The sequence below is a fragment of the Spinacia oleracea genome, chromosome 5 (assembly GCF_020520425.1).
Source record: "Spinacia oleracea cultivar Varoflay chromosome 5, BTI_SOV_V1, whole genome shotgun sequence".
Taxonomy (NCBI): domain Eukaryota; kingdom Viridiplantae; phylum Streptophyta; class Magnoliopsida; order Caryophyllales; family Amaranthaceae; genus Spinacia; species Spinacia oleracea.
Window position 1 is genome coordinate 50,054,374 of NC_079491.1, and position 18,690 is coordinate 50,073,063.

Consider the following 18,690-nt stretch of genomic DNA (forward strand, 5'->3'; position numbering starts at 1 on the left):
CAGTTTAAGTAAGGAAGTGTTAGAATTATTTAAGTACACTCATAGAATTACTTAATATTGTTGGCTATTAATTAAACAATGAACAATCCATAGAATTAGGATCTCCATACTGTATTAAGCTATATAATGTTGTTGTAGTTTGTAATGCATTAATCAAGAAACATAGTTTTCCTCTGCCACATTCTCCTACATTTTGATCCTTAATAATTTCATTTCAACTTTTACTTTATTCCATTTATGTCTAACATTTTATCATTTTTAACCACACTTTGTGGGACCCAATTATATTTAAGAATACTGTTGATCTTAATCTCTCTCCCCCTAAATGAAAAAGTACCCACATGATTGGCCCCTTCTTGATTTCTCCTTAGTATTTGTTGCTAGAGGTAGAACACAGGAAAACGGAGAGAAAAACTTCATGAAAAGCCCAAAACGGAAAATCGGAAGAAATTCACAGATCAAAGAGAGTTCAATACAGTAATTACGACAACCTGTCTAATAATAAGTACCATAGTAGACACAAAAGATATTAACTTTTCATGCAAGGGTACCATTCTGTTTCGGTAATTTTCACTAAGATTGCAAAGAAGAGAAGCAATCCAAAGCTTTTTCATACACAGCTAGTGTATGCTTAATATAAATAATAAAAGAAAATTTTAGATATGCTTTGGTTCATTTGAAAATAAATAAGACCAAGAAAGAGGGGAAATTGGCACTTTTGGCAGGAAGATTTTCACCATAGGACGACATGTGTACTTTTAGGAGTTTCTTGGTTTTGTTTTAGAATGAAGTAAATAGATATATAGGATTATAGAACCTCTTTTAGAAACTATAATGAAATAAATAGGAAGACATGTGTACTCTTCTAACCATAAAGTGTTTCTTTCTTCACAGGAAACTTCAATCACACCCACATTTATCTTATTTCCTACGTAGGACCTCCTTTAGAAACTATGAGGGTTTCTACAGTGGTGCAATTAAAAAAAAGCATTAAATCCTCCGTGGTTCCACTTTCCAGTTCCAAACATAAATAGAAAATTGACTAAAATACCATAATATCAAAAGTCCAAAGAGGATTAAGGCTTTTTCTTGGAAGGCGCTTGGAAGCAGCTTAACACAAATGGCATTAAGAAAGAAAACAAATAGCTCCTTAATGTTTGTCGAAAATAGTGGAGAGGAGGAATCAGCTGTGATCTTCTTGCTAGTTCTTTACGACAGGTTGTTAGGAGTTGTAGGAAAACCTGAATCTTTCCACAAATGTGATGTACTTTCAGGTTCAGTATGTTGACGACCCAAGGGAGGAAAGCTCTTAGGTGGTATGTGGATAGCTTTTGTGGTTGACAAGAATGGTCAACTTTAAATTTTTCTCCATACCTAAAGGAAAATGAAACACAGCAGACTTCTAAACATAAGCCAGTTAGATACCAAAGATGTAGAAGTTCAATTTAACATGATCACACATGACTACTGTTGACATGATAGATGTCATCATCATACAACCTATACCGCCTTTTTTCTCCTGTTGATGAAACTTGTCGCCGCCGGATCTCATTTTGCTAGTCAGATTAGAAAAGAAACCTTCATGTTTGATCTCTCCTTTTACTGAGCCCAATTATTTCTTTGTAAACAAAAAAGAACGAATTACGCCCTTCAACAACTCAAGACAAATCACAAGGTTAATTGGTGCATTAGCTCCAAGGAAGGGTGTCCAGGAGCCAGGGCATCTTGAATGACCCACTAGTAAACTGATACCTACCTCATGAACAATATAACATTAACACTAGAGATCTCAACAAGGAAAATTGAGTCTCTCTAAGAGGGGATATACAGACAATCATAACAATAGAGAGATAAATTCAAGCAAAGAATAAAAGTTTTCAAGAGAATATGTGATCATGCGTATAGAAGAGTAAGTGTTTATATAGAGAAAACAAAAACCTATCCCAGTCATTCTCCTCCCTTCTCCTTCCTCATTTTGACAGGAATGGAATAGGCATCTACCGTAGCAGATAAATCAAACTAAAACACCACAAACAGAGGAGATATATTTACCTGAGCAGGAACTCCTTCAGCAAGCAATGTAGGGATCTTCTTGGGCTCAAGAAACACGTTGACTTGAATTAAAGCTGTTCCTGATAGCACATTTGCAAAGAATATATTCCAGATCGTAAACCATACTACCTTATTACAAGCACTTTTCTGTATCTCACTCATGGAAATGTAGCCTTGGATAGAGGATAGTATCTTCATGATGGGTGGTATAAATGACAGAAACAACTGCAGAATGAGACTTGGCAGATACCCAGTTATCACCTGACTGACAAAAGCTCTGCAATCGATAGCGAAATATACAAGCAAATAAGTGATCACGAGTAAAATTAACAAGCAAATACACCTATACATATTAAAGAAAATTAGTATCCAGAGAAAATTAGTTAACTAGTTGACCAGAAAAAGCTACTTCTTTAATAAATATAAATTTGAAGACTTGGTATTGAAAACTAGTTGTATACAATACATGTAAATTGCATAAACATATGTCACTCGTAAAATGAAATCATGCAGCTATTCATATTAAAGAAACAAAAACAGCGACAAATATGTAAAAGGTAATATACAACTTAAAATATATCTGGCATATTTTATCATCCATTTTATACCAATCGTTTCGCTTAACCAACTGTCATTTGAATTCTATAAACAACTTGTCTTTCTATCCTTTCTCTTTCCCATCCCCTGGTCTCTGATCCTCCTCCTTTGAGTCCTCTTCCCTGTTTTACTTGTGATACATCAAATCCTACTGGAAAGAGGATATGGTGACCATCTCCTGACTGTAACTGGCTAACTGTGCCATGGTTTACAGTCGATAGTTCTTAACCAGCTCTTTCTCCCAAAGATTTATAAAGTTTAAAGAGAGAATACGGAGTAAGGCAATGCAATTGTAGAAATTGGACAGGTACGTTTTCTTCTCCAAGTGGAGAACTGCTTAGCGAACCTACAGATTGATTTGATATTAGACTGAACAATCATACTATGATCGTTCAGAGAGAAAAGAGAGCTGGATTCCTAAGAAATGTCCAATAATACGTGATTCTTTTCAAAAACAATCACGCTGTGGCTGCAATTTGTTTCATTCATCCGTTATGAGCCGCTTCCGCAATAAAGTGACCACTGGACTGATAATGCTGGTCGCGATTGTGATATTTTTCCTTGATGTATCCTCCAAATATGCAGCGGTTCCTCAGTTTTCCTGATCAATATTTAACGAGTTGTAATACATCAGACGATAAGACTGATAAAAAGTTGATATGTCCTTACAAGACCACTATAAGAATCATAGCATGTCAAATAACCCTTTGCCAGGCACTACAATAAAGTACACTTCTGTGATGCAAAACCATTAATGCGTTTGCAACCATTTCTGTCATTTCGGACCATGCTGCCAACAGTGCAATGTTAATTTCAGCACTTGAATCTTCCAGATCAGCCAAACTTCCCCTTGACTAAATCTATATGTGAATTCAATAGTTACTGTTGATTTAATCCCAACTAGTTACCAGTAAGAATTCTATGCATATCTGCCAGTGTTAAAAAAGCCACTTAAATTTTTTTTATTTCAAAATAAATATACTTATCATCATAAAAGAAGAGGTTGATCCAACAAGTCAAAAAAAGGCTCTTACCGGAAGCTAATGAAAGTCAGTCCAACTGCAATTTATTAAACCATATATTAGCATGCGATATATTCCCACACTTTAAAATGATGCAGTTTTCCAAGCACATTTTTAGGGTTCAGTGCCTCGATCTTTTGAATAAAAGAGTTGAACTTATGTATTTATACATACTACTCCAGCAGAAAAAAGAATTTATTATCAAGGGAAATGTAAAAGCAGCAAGAGGAAGCGTGGAAATTGTTTGGAAGGCTCAAAACCAATGATAATCTACGATCTTTGTAACTAGTAACTGTATATCTCCTAATATACGTGGTCGCTGTGGTGTCTTTGCTACAGTGACGCAGGAAACCATGTTTTCTTGCATTATGAGACGGTTAATGTCCAAAAATCAAACTTTTAGATTATGAGTGTCCAATAATGGGTTGCTTTTCCATTTATAATAGCATATTTGCAAGTCACTTAAGTCGGATCTAAAAGAGAAAAGGAGAAGAAATTACTTAGTAGATCACCATGCCAACCTACTAATCTTTGAGTTTTGTAGAAAAAGCATTTAGTATTTGCTTCTTCCTGGTGCTATCCTAATCCTATAGGATTTTCACAATTGTTATGTTACATGCTATCGAGCATGGTTGGCATGTGATTTTCTCGTACTGATACCTACAAAGCGGAAACATCCTCCAAATAGATGCATCAGTTCTTAAAATGTTTGATACTACTACCTCAAACCTGATAACAAGATCAGATGTCTCCCCTTTTTCATGTCTAGAGTGTATTAGCAATTTGGGACAGACTAAATTATTTCAATGTGTAATGGAGATTAATTCATAGTAATAAGAGGGACTCATAGAATATAAACAATCCCAAGGCCCCACCACCAATGATATCTTGTCTTCAACTTATGGAAATCAGTTGAATTAAGCATTTAACACATGGGAAGACTTCTTTGTTAAAGTATTTCTATATCACTTTAAGTCAAGGCTAAAAATAAAGCTAACCACTCACATTGTTAGGATGCTTTTGAGGAAAGGAAAATAACTCTCTAGCTGTTCCAGATGAGTAAGACCTTGAACGATCACGACAAAAAGAAGGAATAGAACTGTAAGAACAGCCGAAGCAACATACACAACCAACTTGCAAATCCATATCCTGATGTATGAGGCAGAAAAGAAAGGCCAATAAACATCATCAGGTTCAGGAGCTTGTTCAGTAACCCACTCTGTGGGATTGACCCCTTGTTGAATATGTGTAGCTGTTGCAGCGCCATATCGCGACGTAAAAGAAACAAAAGCAGCTGGAACATCCTAAAAATCACAACTTAAATAAGAGCAGGAGCTATCAGAAATCAACAGCCAAGTGTAAAATGAATTCAGAATGTTGTGAGTAAATTCTTAAACTCAAAGGTGCGCCCAGGAGCAAAGGGTGTCAAGAGTCAATGTATAAGGTGAAGGTGTATGCCTCACGCAAAAGAGGTGCACTTTTAGTAAAAAAAAATCTATAACGGCTACTTGCTTGAGAGGTACAAAGTTACAATGAAGAATCCCAATTTTCAAGTAAATTAATGCAGACACAAAAGGAAAGTATACAGCTTCGATAATAATGATATTAATGCTTTTTTTTGGGGGGGGGGGGGGGGGAGGGGGGGGGGGGGGTGGTAATTAAAAAATTAGAAAGTAAAGAGAAACACGTAAATGAAAAGCAAAGAAACAGAAAAGTAACAGTCAAACAGATTCCCTCAATTAAAAACTTCAAAGGAAAGTTCTAGCTAGAGGAAGAGAAACAAAATACGAAGATCTCAAGTTTTACCTTTTCTTTACGGTGAGTTTTGGTAGCAAGATAGAAGGGAAAGGAAAGGAAGCGGAAGGAAAGAGGAGGATGGGGAGGGGAAACAGAGGGAGGGGGAGGATGACCTCCATTTTCCCTCAAAATCTCTCCATTATTAAAGAGAGGAAAATGGGATCCCTCTCTTTCCTCCCCAACCTTTATCCAAACAGGGGAGCTTGTTCCACTCTCTTTCCCTTCTCTCCCTTTCCCTTGACTCTCCATTTCCTCCTATCCAAACAAAGTGTTCGTCTGACCCATGAGTGAGGAAAAGAAAGCTGGAGACAGAAGCTTGAACAAAAAGGAAGATAAGGAGGAAGAGATAGAGAGAAATATAACAAAACAAAAAAAAAAACAAATATAGGCTATCTTATAAGGAATGACCCACAACACCTACATGTGGCCAATTGGGCTTAGTAGTCACCGATTAAGGTTCAAAATGGATGATTGGCAATCTCTAATTTTGATATAACATGCTATTCAAATATTCAAGTTTTCGTCTAGTTAAAGATTTGACTTAGAGTTCACATCTGATAATTTCATGCAATTCACTTGACAATTTGAATTGGGAAATGTTGTCTTTGCAGTTTTCAACTCACTTTTTTCCATACCTTTTTTTAACTAAAGCAAGGGACACTGCCTCACAATTCATTCGAGTCCTGCGTTATATGCCTCTGATGGAGGTTAATGATTTCATTTATGCACCTCATGCTTAGACGTGCCTTTTGAGGTTCATTACAAGCAATAGTACATAACCATCAAGAGGACAAGGTATCATCGGCGCAAAAGAGATAGAAAAACACACGATGGGTTAGCCCAATTCCTTTGTATGTCCCATCCACACTCCTGAATCCTCTACATCCTTCAATTAAATATCCGAAAGGTCACACATAGAAATGAGCTCCTCTAACTTTCCGTCATGGTGGTCTCCATAAGTGTCGGTCCCACACTCCCACATTGCTATAATATAAAAACCAGCACAGGAGTAATGTATGGAGTGGATAAGAAAAAAAGGCGCAGATAGGAAGAAAAAAAAAACACAGATAAAGGCTACTTCTGCTCGACTATCTAAACATATTCCCAAAAAATGATTCACCTACCACCTTTCTTTTTATCTTGAACCTCATCAATAGCTAAAATAGAGAGAAGAGACCTAAGAATTAAATTTCTATAGTAAATTGTGAGCAAGCCCATCATCTTGAGCATCCCTCATCTTGACATCAACAATACTTGCTTTTGATGACATTATACCTCAAAGACTTGCCATTAGTTAAAATCTCCTTCAAAATCCCAACCCTCACTCTAACTTCGAACGACATATTCAATCCCAACTTACAAGATGATCCTTCTAATACTATAAGAAAACCTGCAGCAACCTCTGAATTTTATGTGCAATAGCAACATGAATTTTGAAAAAAGAACGTAGTGAAGAAGTTACTTCAGAAATAAGATCGACGAGAGTGAAGGTGACAGTTGAACAAAGAAAACCAATTGACCATGACTAAAATATAAGCATTAGACTAGCATCAAGGAATTAAAACTCGGTTGTTCTGTTGCGTAACGGTCATTCTGTAACGGTTATGGATTTGTCGTTCCACAAAACCCCGTTACACAACTGTACGAGAAAAATCACACCTTTCTCCCCGGGTCTTCCGTTACGTAACCGTGACTCGCCGCGTTACTACATTTTTTTTCCTGTCACACCGTTTTTTATACAAATTGGCAAAAAATATCGGAAAATTATAAGATAGGTCCCAACTATAGCCACCCTTCTAAGATCAGGTCGGCCTATCTATTAACTCAAGGAAGTCCCAAATCCCAACTACTTACCCTACTTTATGTAAGTGCTCTTTGTCAGTAAGTAACCTATTGTTAGGTACAAGTCCACATGGCAGATTTTTCTTGGCAGATTTTTCTTGGCCAATATTTTCTTTTCTTTTGCTAATTTCCTACGTTTTCATGAAACTAAGGCTTTGTTGTTGTTGACTTGTTGTTGCTACTTTCCTACGTTTTCATGAAACTTAACCATCATCCCACCCCGTAAAACCACCCACCACAGTACGCCAACAACGAAACTACCACCACAACCCGCAACCCACCTCTACCCAGACCCAAACCCTTGTTCTAAGTAACAAAAAGAAGTTCAAAAAATGACCAACTCACAATTGATCTCTGTCTCTCTCATCAAATAATCGACAATATTGAATCTCCTTTTGATCTTGATCTTCCACCTAAGGAGTCACATCACATTTCATTTTTATCTTTCCTTGTTGACAAGGTCGGTCATAATTGGCTGCACATCCCCACAATAACTGTTATGTTCAAATTTAAGATCGATATCGCGAAAACTTGATTTTGAATTTCGGGTATTCTGGATACCCACCATCAGTTTTGGTGGTGGTGAGGGGGAGCGAGAGGTGATAGAATTTGGCGCAGTAAAAGTTAGTATCACATTTAAGAAGTAGAAGAAGAAGAGAGGGGGAAAAAAAGAAGAGTGGTTATATGTTCATTAGAAGAGGAGAGAGAAATCAAGAAAAGTGGGTATAGTCTTATAGATAGAAAGTGGAGGGAAAGGGAATATAGAAGAAGAATCTTGGTGGTGGCAGTTGGGGAAGAAGGGCAGTAAGCAGGGCATGAATGAACGAGATAGAATATAGATCAATAAAATAATTAACCGTTTTAGTATGCAAGTCACCGGGACCGATTGAAAAAACTATGCATCATAGTTAGGACTTCAATATGTTAATTAATAGGTTGGACTGACTTTAGAAGGGTCACCATAGTTGGGACCTATCTTATTAATTGTTCCAAAAATATTTTAATAGATACTATGTATTTTGTAAAACATGATATTTCTAGTGATTATCTGCTCACAAAATGTCACCTACTTATATTGTGATAGGTTTGGTTATATTGTGTTGAAAAAATATTTTTTAAACTTTAAAGTATAAAAAGGATCAAACTTGTTAATGTAAATTTTTTTTTTTTGAATTCACACACGACAACGGCGGCCATCACCTCAATCTCGATCGCGTCCACTGTTTTTATCAATGACTAACACCCTTTTATCGAACACCTCCACTGCACATCGAAACCATTTAATAAAGGAAGGCATCAAAAAAGTCCCACACACACCCTCTCATAGGCCTTCTCTAAATCTAGCTTAGAAGTCAACCACTCAGAATATTTTCAACAATCTTCACCTACAGCTTCGTTTGCCACAAACTTACAAGAACCTAATCCAAAATTTATCTATTTCCAAAGAAGCACATGCACATTGTGTTAGAATTCAACCTTCCTTTACTTGTATTTTGCTTGTTTATTGCTTTCTAGGACCTTTCTAATAGTTTTTTCTAGGCTTTAGATATAATTATTATGTTTCTATCAATCCAGTGTTCACTAGAATTTTAAAGCTGATTCAAAATAAACATCTATGAGGGGTATGAACCAATATCTCGCATCAGAAGTTGTCTTTGATTAATTACTTGTGTTGTTGTTATCCTTTATAGATATTGTGTTGTCGCATGTTTTTAAGCTTTACAAGACTCAACAAAGTCTTCCCAAAGCAGATACATTCTCGTCGTCGGTCCCGCTTGTGCGCACAAGAGCTCCCCGATCAACCCTTGACCTTTGCTCTTCTTGCCAATAAGCAAAAGTGTCCAACGCTCGTGCCCCTCGAGCCTTAAGATACACTTTCGGCACAAGGCTTGCGCCCTTGCCGCCCCAAAGGCAAGAGCGCGCCGCACGGACCGTGACACATTGACTATGTCAATGTTATAGTCAATGTGTATGAAAGGACCTCCTCTAACCGTATACGAATAGCACAATATATACTCCGACAGTCCAATAACTGTCCACAAACATCAGACAATAGAACAAGTTTATATTGATCATGACTCTTCCAAAAGGATTTTTCTAAGTACAAGTTGAAAATAAGCACACACCTTTTTATTTAATGAAGATTGTTCCGTCCGCATACTGTCCTCCGTAACCTCTAACTTCTTTTCCAGCGTACGTAAATGACGATCTTTGTTTCCAAAGAGCCCTAACCTTTGAGGGCCTTGACTAGTACGTTCTTCAGATTTTAGCTGGTCAACTGTTCCATACAATTTTTCTGCAGTGTTCTAGAACAAAGCATGGAAATGTTAAAGCCCCAATAACAAGAAACTGACTGGCAGTGTGACATAGAAATAACAATCTGAACAGATTTTAAACGTTGTTTGGATAGAAAGGAAGACAACAAGAAAAAATCCTTCCATTTCCTCCAATTCCTTTTATATTAGCCAGAAAAAATAAAATCCTATTCCTACTAAATTCCAAACTTAAAACAATAAAACCCTGATTTCCTACTTATCTTTACCCTTTCCTTCGTTTGCTGATCACCTTAAAAAATCAAACAGTATGTTATATATTTCATCAACATTTATCAAAAAAAGTAAAAAAGGGAAGAGAGTTTTAAAAAACTAATCTTGTTGTGTCACAAAGAAGTTTTTAGTTTACTCTGGCACAAATTTAAGAGTATATATTGAATGTAATCGGTAGTAGACTAGTAGATGGAGAGAGAGAGAGAGAGAGAGAGAGAGAGAGAGAGAGAGAGACAGAGAGAGAGAGAGAGAGAGAGAGAGAGAGAGAGAGACAGAGAGAGAGAGTTGAAGAGGGGAAAGAAACGGTTGGTGTGATGGAGAGATGAATGGGAAAATAATAAATGTATAGTCTATTAGTCTTTGACTGGAAAGAGAAAGTGAAACTTCTTGTTGGGACACCCCAAAATACAAAAATAAGGAACTTCTTTGAACAGATGGAGTAAACAATAAAAGATACAGGATGTAACAGCCAGTAGACTGTAGCAATCAAGAGAGCAAGGGTAAAGGAAATCACAACATGCTCAAGGAAGGTTCCAGCTATGATTAATGAACAAACATATATCCAGTTCATCATTGAAATAATGCTCGGGGAGCTGCAAAAGTGATATTTTGGGAGCAGATGTTTCCTTTCATACCATCAGGGTAGCCTAGCTTTTCTCTTAATAGGTCACTAAACTAAGAAAATAAAACTTTCAAGCAGCAATTCCAACAGAATGCTACATCAATAAATGTGATTGCTTTTCACTAGTTATTTGTTTATGGTGGGTGGAGTTTCACTTTCCTTGTCAGTTCTCTGTTGATCATGGATGGACTTACTAGACATATTAAAGATACTTTTAGCTTAGTTATGTGCGACCAAAAGATGTTACAGTTAAAGAGCTGAGCCAAAAATGGTGAGGCTGACTTAGACAGGATAGGATTTTCCAGAGAAGAAAGGGTGTATTAAAACATTCTACGGCATAAATGAGGAAGAAAACATGACCAGTTAGAGTGGGGTTATTAATCAAACAAATGATTTGCTTCATCGTAGTATGACCAACATAAATGGAAGTAGTTAGTAAGTGCAGGAACAACCTTTCACATATAACTCTGCAAATCATGTCCTTTTATGTACCAATATGCTAAAATATTGTAAGAACTAAGCAAGAAAGACGAGGCTGTGGCAATAATAAGTCCATGGAAAATGGAACTAGAAAATAAGCTGTTCAAAGGAAGTTCAACAGAGTTGTTTGTCATATAGCTTAGCTGCTTCAGAAAGATCCATGTTATACTAAGGTTCTCTTAAATTAAAAAATATATATAAAATTATACTTACCATAAGCTGTTGAAGTTTGCTTGTCTGACGAACAACTGTATGAGAAAGGTATGTCAAAGGATGATACTCCGTAAAAAATTGTTCTATGCTTTCACTAAAACTGCTCCCAGCTTGAACAGGAATACCACGGACTAAGATAGTGAACTGGTGAGCCTGAGGTCGGGATGCATAGAAGCAAGCAATCCGCTTCAATGTAATGACCTTATTTTCCTGCATATCAATATCGGATTAGGATCATTTCAAGAATGTACACTCCCTAAGGAACTCCTTTTCCTATTGGCTCACCAAATGCCATACCATCATCCCACAAGATAAGAGAAACTAGGCAAGTTTAAAAGAAAATAAATAATTTATATCTGAAGAGATAGTGTAAAAGGAGGAAATAGCCAGCACCAGCAGTAAAACATATAAGACCTAAACGACAAGTTCACCATAATCCTAATATGGATTTGGCAATACTTACATGATAAAGAAGATAACACACAGCCCCAGTAAAAACATATGCAGCACAAAAGTGAATCCACAACCTTCAAAGAAAGAAAAGGTGCACAAAATCAGCAAACTGAAAGTTAAAATGTTCAATAGGTTCCAGTGATGGACCACACAGTGAACAGGAATTCTTAAAAAGAACCTGCAAAATATTATTAGCAGTTTGACGCAACTAGTGAACTACAAACATACCAATATAGGATTATATGACTTCTTTTACATTTTGTAATGAGAAGTTTCTGATCCAAAGGAAGTGACATTCTTAATTAAATACAAGGTTGCCTATAAAGAAAGGATACCCAAGTCAAGACCCACAACGTTCACCAAATTTTTATTTAATCAGATTGAAAGTAATTGTTTACCATTCAAAACCATAAAATGAACTAAAAAGGGTGCAATTTCCATGATAATGATAAACTGAAGATTCAATCACCAAGATACAGATAAGGAGACGATGGTAACTAATGAAAACCTATAATAAGGATGTACTGTTGGTATTTAACAATTTGACAATCTGGAGAATTCTGGGAAATTCTTGCATTTTTATTTATAGCCGTAGCCCGTATGTAATGTTTAGCATATTCAATTACCATCAAGTGCATATACACAAGGCATGCAAGGGGGAATTGAGGGACATGTCAACAAGAGTTTGTTAAGACGGGTCTAACAGCATTTGCCTAACATGGAGTATATTTAAGTAAAACACTTAAGAGTTAGTTAGCTTTGGGAATGATGTCAATGATGAAAGTATTATAAGAGGGGCCCCGTTCTTTCTAATTAAAATATATATATCTTTTTTTTTATGGATGAAGTAATCGGAATGACAAATGGTTACGATTGCGAAAACCGGAGAAAGTCGGGAACCATCGACTTTTGAATCAAAGTAGCTTTGGGAATGATGTCAATGATGAAAGTATTATAAGAGGGAGTAATAAGGGAAATGTATTGAGTCAAATATGTACTTTTCACATTAATCTTCGGGAATGCATAAGCCTTGGGTTGTAATCTCCTTAGTGATTATAATTGCATCGCTACAAGTCTACAATAACCATTTATCAATTTTCCCCTATTTCTTCTTCTTCTTAATCTCTCCTACCCTTTAATAATCTTTATATTATCTGTCAAAATTATGCAATCTATTACAAAGACCTTCAATACTGCTATTCTTATGGAAAGTCGAATTTAAACTAGAAACAAAAAAATTGATAGTATTAAGATACAAAACCTACCAATTTCCAGACATCATGCCATTTTACAATTCCCTGAACATGAGTTTCCATCCTTATTCTTGTTTCCATCAGCAACATTTATAGCTCTGGTTGAAGTAGCTTGGCAATAGTTTCTTTTCGTTCCTTTCATTAAATGTTCAACTTGTGAAACCTTTAGAAGCATCTAACTTAAAGTAAAATCACCAAAAAAACTCACTCATAACAAAAAAAATCACCAAGTAGATCTCTCCAGCAACCTTGACTTCAACATCCAAGATCACAAGTTGTTAAACTATGGTAAAAACAGCTTATCATTTTGGTTTAAAAGTTAAAACACTAACACACCTCAAAAAAACAAAGAATTTTGTTGCAAATGCAAATTCTAAAAAGAACAGCAACAGATAAGAAATAATAAGACGTTTTGCCAGAAAAAGTTACACGGACACAATATACTTTATCAAATGATAAGTATTAAAAGAGGACACTGTCAAATCAAATCACTATGAACAAGCATTAAACTCAATGAGCACGATCCAATTTCAGTATCAATTTACTACATGCTAAATGCTACAGTAACACCTCTCATGAAAGGAGGAAAAGCAGTAAATCCATTCACCTTTTTGAGCCATTATTGACATTGGAAATGCTGAAAGAATCCAAAGACTTGTTCGGAAGATCAGAAAAATCAATAACCAGCTGATTTCCCAAAAAGTTAATTGGAAGAAGTATGAATACACCAATTAGTGCAGCAATGGTAAATACTTTTAAACTGCAAAATAAAAATTAAACTTAATAAGGGCCCACATAAATTTTCTACTAACAAGAGAGACTTGTAACTTCTCTACATTTCAGACTACCTGAAGGTGAAGACTCGTATGAATACCACACCATCAAGACCTGAGTTCTCCAACAAATCTTCTTCTGATTGTTGCCATGCCCTTTTAACCCAACCAGCTGAAGGCAAAAGCCTCTCTAAGTTGAACTCAGCTTTTTGCTTAAGCTTTCTTTCAGCTACTAAACGTGGCGCATAAACTCTGAGGTTACCCGGCTGCTTTCTCAGAATAGAGTACAAAGTGAAAAACAGAAAACAAAGCCCAAGATTTATCCCAACAGACGTTAGAAGAGCTGATAAGATCATTCCTTCCAGATAATCTCAGAAATATATCCAGCAACTGATAGTAAACCTCCCTTTAAGCAACTCCTTTAGTTCCCCACAAGTGTATAGATAGAGACCAGTGCAAATCTGAAATAATCCAAGGAAATGAAGCTAGGAATTTTAAGTCAGCTGGAATATCATTGTTGAGCACTTGTAGTTCATACTTCATATGGTAACAGACATGACATATCATAGTTAATAATTCATTCAAGTAGTAAGTTCCATCAAAGTTTTAATGCATACAAGAGATACAATGCATAGAACATAGCTGTTTTGCAGGGACTAACTCCACAGTCACTATAAGGTAACTTCACCTCATTTGGTATTGATAGATTGTAACAATTAAAAGCACAATGACCAAATTTTGGTCTTTCCAAAAATGCAAGCATTATTTATCAGTCCAACCTATGAAGAACGGTAACAAAGGTATTACAATATTATATAGAAGACCAGAAACTAAAACCTCCATAACAGCGTCTTAAACGATCACTCCGATCTGGCATCACAGATACAACGATCAATATACCTTTCCAGATAGAATACCGACTCAATTGAGCAACCAATAATCTTCCTTAGGAAGATATTCGGCAGCATCGTACTCTAGTCTCTCCTAAATAACCTTATAAGGAATCAAATTTCCATCACCAGTTACCTAATAGACCTTATGATGAGCTTAAACTAACAACCCAAAATTCACTATTCGATTACCATACTCGCATCAGCCCAAGCATGAAGAAACACACACAATATTTTTCACAAAATAGAACATTCTTTTCCACAGAACATAATCAAAGTATCAAACCAATCAAGTAAATATACAAGAATGACAGAAAAATCAGTGGTCAGGTCCAATCCAATTTACAACATCAACATCATAAAAGGTTTGCTTAAAAACTAAAACTAACCTCTAAACATCAAATTTATGAACCTATACGTCCCTTTACCTGCGTTCATATTAAATAGCAAAACCCAACATTTAAAAAAGAAAAAAAAAATTGAAAGAAACATGCACATACTCTAATAAAAAATATGTTGATTTTTATTCGAAGCTGAATTAATTGTTCTATTTTGGGAATTATTCTAAAAATCCAAATATTTGCACTATTATGTGAGATTGCTGTGGAAAATTTACCATCTTTCTATCATAAATCATTTGTAACTGTATTTTGAACTATGAATCAAATTAATTGATGAATTGGAATGCAATTAAAACAGAAAGATAAGAAGAATTAGCAAGAACAAACTAACCAGCAATGTGCGTTGGAGCAAAATTAGGAGCTCGCTTCAGAGGAAGGAAGGAAAGCTTAACATTGTAAAATGAGAATCGACTAACCGACTTTCTTAATGAGGCGCAATTATTCCACGGTGTGAACTCCTCGTAGTAAAACCCAACAAAATTATCAAGTTTTTATTTATTGTTTTTTTTACAATTAAGAAACATGATTATCAAAATAGGGGATGTAGCTCAAATGGTAGAGCGCTCGCTTTGCATGCGAGAGGCACGGGGTTCGATCCCCCGCATCTCCAATATGTTTTAACTAGGGATGGCAATGACTAGAGTCTAGTAATACCCGGACCCTAACTTTTTGACATTTACCCGGACTCTATGGGTCCAACAGGGTATGGGTAGGGTCTTATGCGGGTCCGCGTTAAACTATAACTTTTATTTCCCTTTTTGTATGCAATTATATGTAATATGCAAAAATAATACAAGAACAACGATTAATAAGGCATTTTAAAACAAATAAATAGCTAGTCTTCAAAAATTATCCTTGTCTTTCCTTAAACACAATACATTTTAAAGTACGAAGCTCATAAGTTACAAAATCCCACATTCTTAACTACACAACATTGATATTAATAAATAGGCATCCATTCAGTACTTTAGTAGTAGTTATCGTCCATATCATCATCTACTTCATCATCAAGATCCTACAAAAAAAGTGAAGTACATAAAAATAACAAAATTTAAGCGGGTCTAAATATAGGGTATGGGTCTTAAGGGTCTGCGGGTAGGGTATGGGTAGGGTACGGGTCTGAAAAATTAAGACCCTTACCCTACCCTAAAAAGAACAGTATATGCCCATACCCTACCCTTACCCTATAGGGTCTAAAAAATAAAGACCCATACCCTAATTTTAGGGTAGGGTCCGACAGGGTCCGGGTAGGGTCCGACAGGGTCCGGGTAGTGTCCTGGACCCGCTGCCGTCCCTACCTGTAAGAGTGCACCCAGCCATTGGTCATAGCTTGGTCATGAGGAGAGAGAGAGCATTAAAAACAATAAATAAATATGAGAGATAAGAAGTAGGGAAGAGAGAGAAGCATGACCTGGTCATGCCCATGACCAAAACAAATTCTTGCGCAAAGAATATGGTGAGGACAAGTGAAAATACAATTGTTTATTTTTTATTCTTTATTTTGGTATGGGTAGGATAAAAGTAGAATAGAAAAAAAGATGTCAAAACTTAATTGGTCATCCATTGGGGGTTAGTGGTCATGATTGGGCATGAAAGTTGGTCATGAGTAAAATATAAAAGAGAGAAATTTTATTTTATTTGATGACCAATTCTTTTTGGTCATCCACTGGTTTTACTCTAAAAAAAATTTAAAAAAAATTGTCATTTTTAATGTTTGGTAAAGTTGGCATTACTCCGTATTTTGTTATCTCCTATGCTTCACCTGTTTCACTTTTTTTCATCATTATCATCTCCATTCTCAGATTCTGAGATTCATGATAGTAATGGTTCACTAACTCCTTTACCACCCCTCCATAAACAACAATATCTTCTCCCATTTTTTCTATAATAACATATATACAGACACGCAGTTGTTAACTTCTCCCTTTGAATCAGAACCATCTTCACTACTTTCTAATTTAAACAGTTCTCCTCCTTCAATTAGATCCGATTATCACCAACAATGGTGGCAGAGGTGGTCGAAGTTGCTGTGCCGGGAAGGGGGAGCACCAGAGCGGGGGGGGTTGCAGCCAAAGTGATGTCGTGATGGTCACCGGAGTGAGAGAAGGAGGCAATGGAGCTTTACAGAAAGGAGAAAGTCCATGACTCCATGGAAAATAACATTGATGGAGACGGTGATATGGGGGAAGGCGGTGCGGCTAAAAAAAACGCCAAAGATTGGGTCATCACAGTGATGCATCATCGTCAAACCTGCAATGGACAATGCTTATGGATCCCTAGAGACTGCTCACCAAAGATTGGGTCATCACATGATCAATAAGGCATAGCCATGATCAACATGCACAAGCAAAAGCACGTAATCAGCAAAGCTGAGTACTAAATACTAAATCAACAATAATCCTAACATGATTCTATTAAACGAACAATCCTAACATGATACTAATAAAACATAAGCAAGGATAACCAAAACATATTGACTTGAAAACTATATTTGACTAAACTAGACCTTTGTATCATTAACATTATTTTAATTGAAATAGTCAATGGACTGAGTTGTCTACTAGAAACTTCTTCACTAAGGAAGACGAGGTACGGGCGCGACTCCGTAAACCCCAATGACCTGCGATATCGAGGGACTTTTGAATAAAATAGAACCGGTGATCAATCCGGCCCAGAGAAAGCCATAGGCGACCCATGATCCCAACTCCTGATTGTCCTTCACTTTAGACGTGCACAGGCTAAAGCTATTGCTACTCAGTTACACTTTACATGATTTACAGATTAAAACTCTGTTATGACTCAACAATCACATAAGTCATACAATCAACAATTACTCACAACTGTTTTTATCTTGGAATTAAGTAAGTGATCACAAAGGTATCAATCAAGACTTATTCCAATTAATTCAACCTTTCCTTTAATACTGATCAACCCTCTATATGGGTATAAGATTTCAACTTACTAAACAAGGTCCTAGACCCTCATAAAGTAGTGAAAAACTAAAAGGGAACAACGATCAATCGATCTGAATCAATGTATATAAAATAATCTAGTGTTCCCAACCAACGTGTTTGCATCAATCATCCATACTAACATGTTATAATTCTCATAACGAAATATATGTTCAACATGTCCATCCAACAATATTAAACATGAAATTTCAACATAACCAAGTTCATCAACAATTTCAACATGGTTTCAACAAATAACACACATCTCCAAGCACACAGGTATGTACGTACCTTGTGTAAACAAACTGATAGGCCACTTTAACACTTTTAAAAGTCGCTTACAGAGAATTCTCCGCCTAAAACAACCAACAACGATTCCCAATCAATTTCTAATCATCCACAACTATAATAAAGCATTCTAAATACATCCTAAACTTATTCAGAACCTTCCCCAATATTAAAACTTGAATATTTGATTTCCTAGCATAATAATTATTGAATTAAAGGTTGAAATTCATTGAAAACTCCTCAAAACATCGTACTTTAAATTTCCAGCATATAAATTCGTTTAAAAACTTCCCCAACACCAAATTATCATGCTTAGAATATAAAAATAATAGTTTTAATCATTCCTAATCATTCTACCATGATCCAACATCATTAAAAACTTAGAATTCCCGCTTTAACTAATTCAAATTCTCGTTTCAATCAATTTATGAAATCTGAAAATTAATAATTTAATCGTTTAATATTAAAATCTGAAATAAATAAGTAAATCGTAAAAATCATAATTTTAAT

At 35.9% G+C, this 18,690-nt stretch overlaps 1 protein-coding gene and 1 non-coding gene across 6 annotated transcripts in view; one reads left to right on the forward strand and one right to left on the reverse strand.

The window, feature by feature from the left end:
* LOC110790195 (CSC1-like protein HYP1) overlaps window positions 1–15,430 on the reverse strand; it is a 28,036-nt gene extending 12,606 nt beyond the window's left edge. Inside the window, exons 1-9 of one of the 5 annotated variants that reach the window (XM_021994971.2) lie at window positions 15,273–15,386; window positions 14,930–14,968; window positions 13,726–14,111; window positions 13,485–13,637; window positions 11,635–11,698; window positions 11,172–11,381; window positions 9,437–9,616; window positions 4,677–4,975; window positions 2,053–2,329 (exon numbers count right to left, since the gene is read on the reverse strand). In XM_021994971.2, the coding sequence (XP_021850663.1) occupies window positions 2,053–2,329; window positions 4,677–4,975; window positions 9,437–9,616; window positions 11,172–11,381; window positions 11,635–11,698; window positions 13,485–13,637; window positions 13,726–14,006 (1,464 nt within the window). In that variant the 5' untranslated portion in view covers window positions 14,007–14,111; window positions 14,930–14,968; window positions 15,273–15,386. Of the gene's footprint in view, window positions 1–2,052; window positions 2,330–4,676; window positions 4,976–9,436; window positions 9,617–11,171; window positions 11,382–11,634; window positions 11,699–12,889; window positions 13,013–13,484; window positions 13,638–13,725; window positions 14,136–14,929; window positions 14,969–15,272 lie in introns of those variants that run through there. The other 4 variants (XM_021994970.2, XM_021994972.2, XM_021994973.2 and 1 more) reach the window with 4 other exon arrangements.
* A 48-nt stretch (window positions 15,431–15,478) lies between these two features.
* Window positions 15,479–15,551, forward strand: TRNAA-UGC (transfer RNA alanine (anticodon UGC)). The gene has a single exon. It is a non-coding gene; the product is annotated as a tRNA-Ala (tRNA).
* Window positions 15,552–18,690: the final 3,139 nt, after the last annotated feature.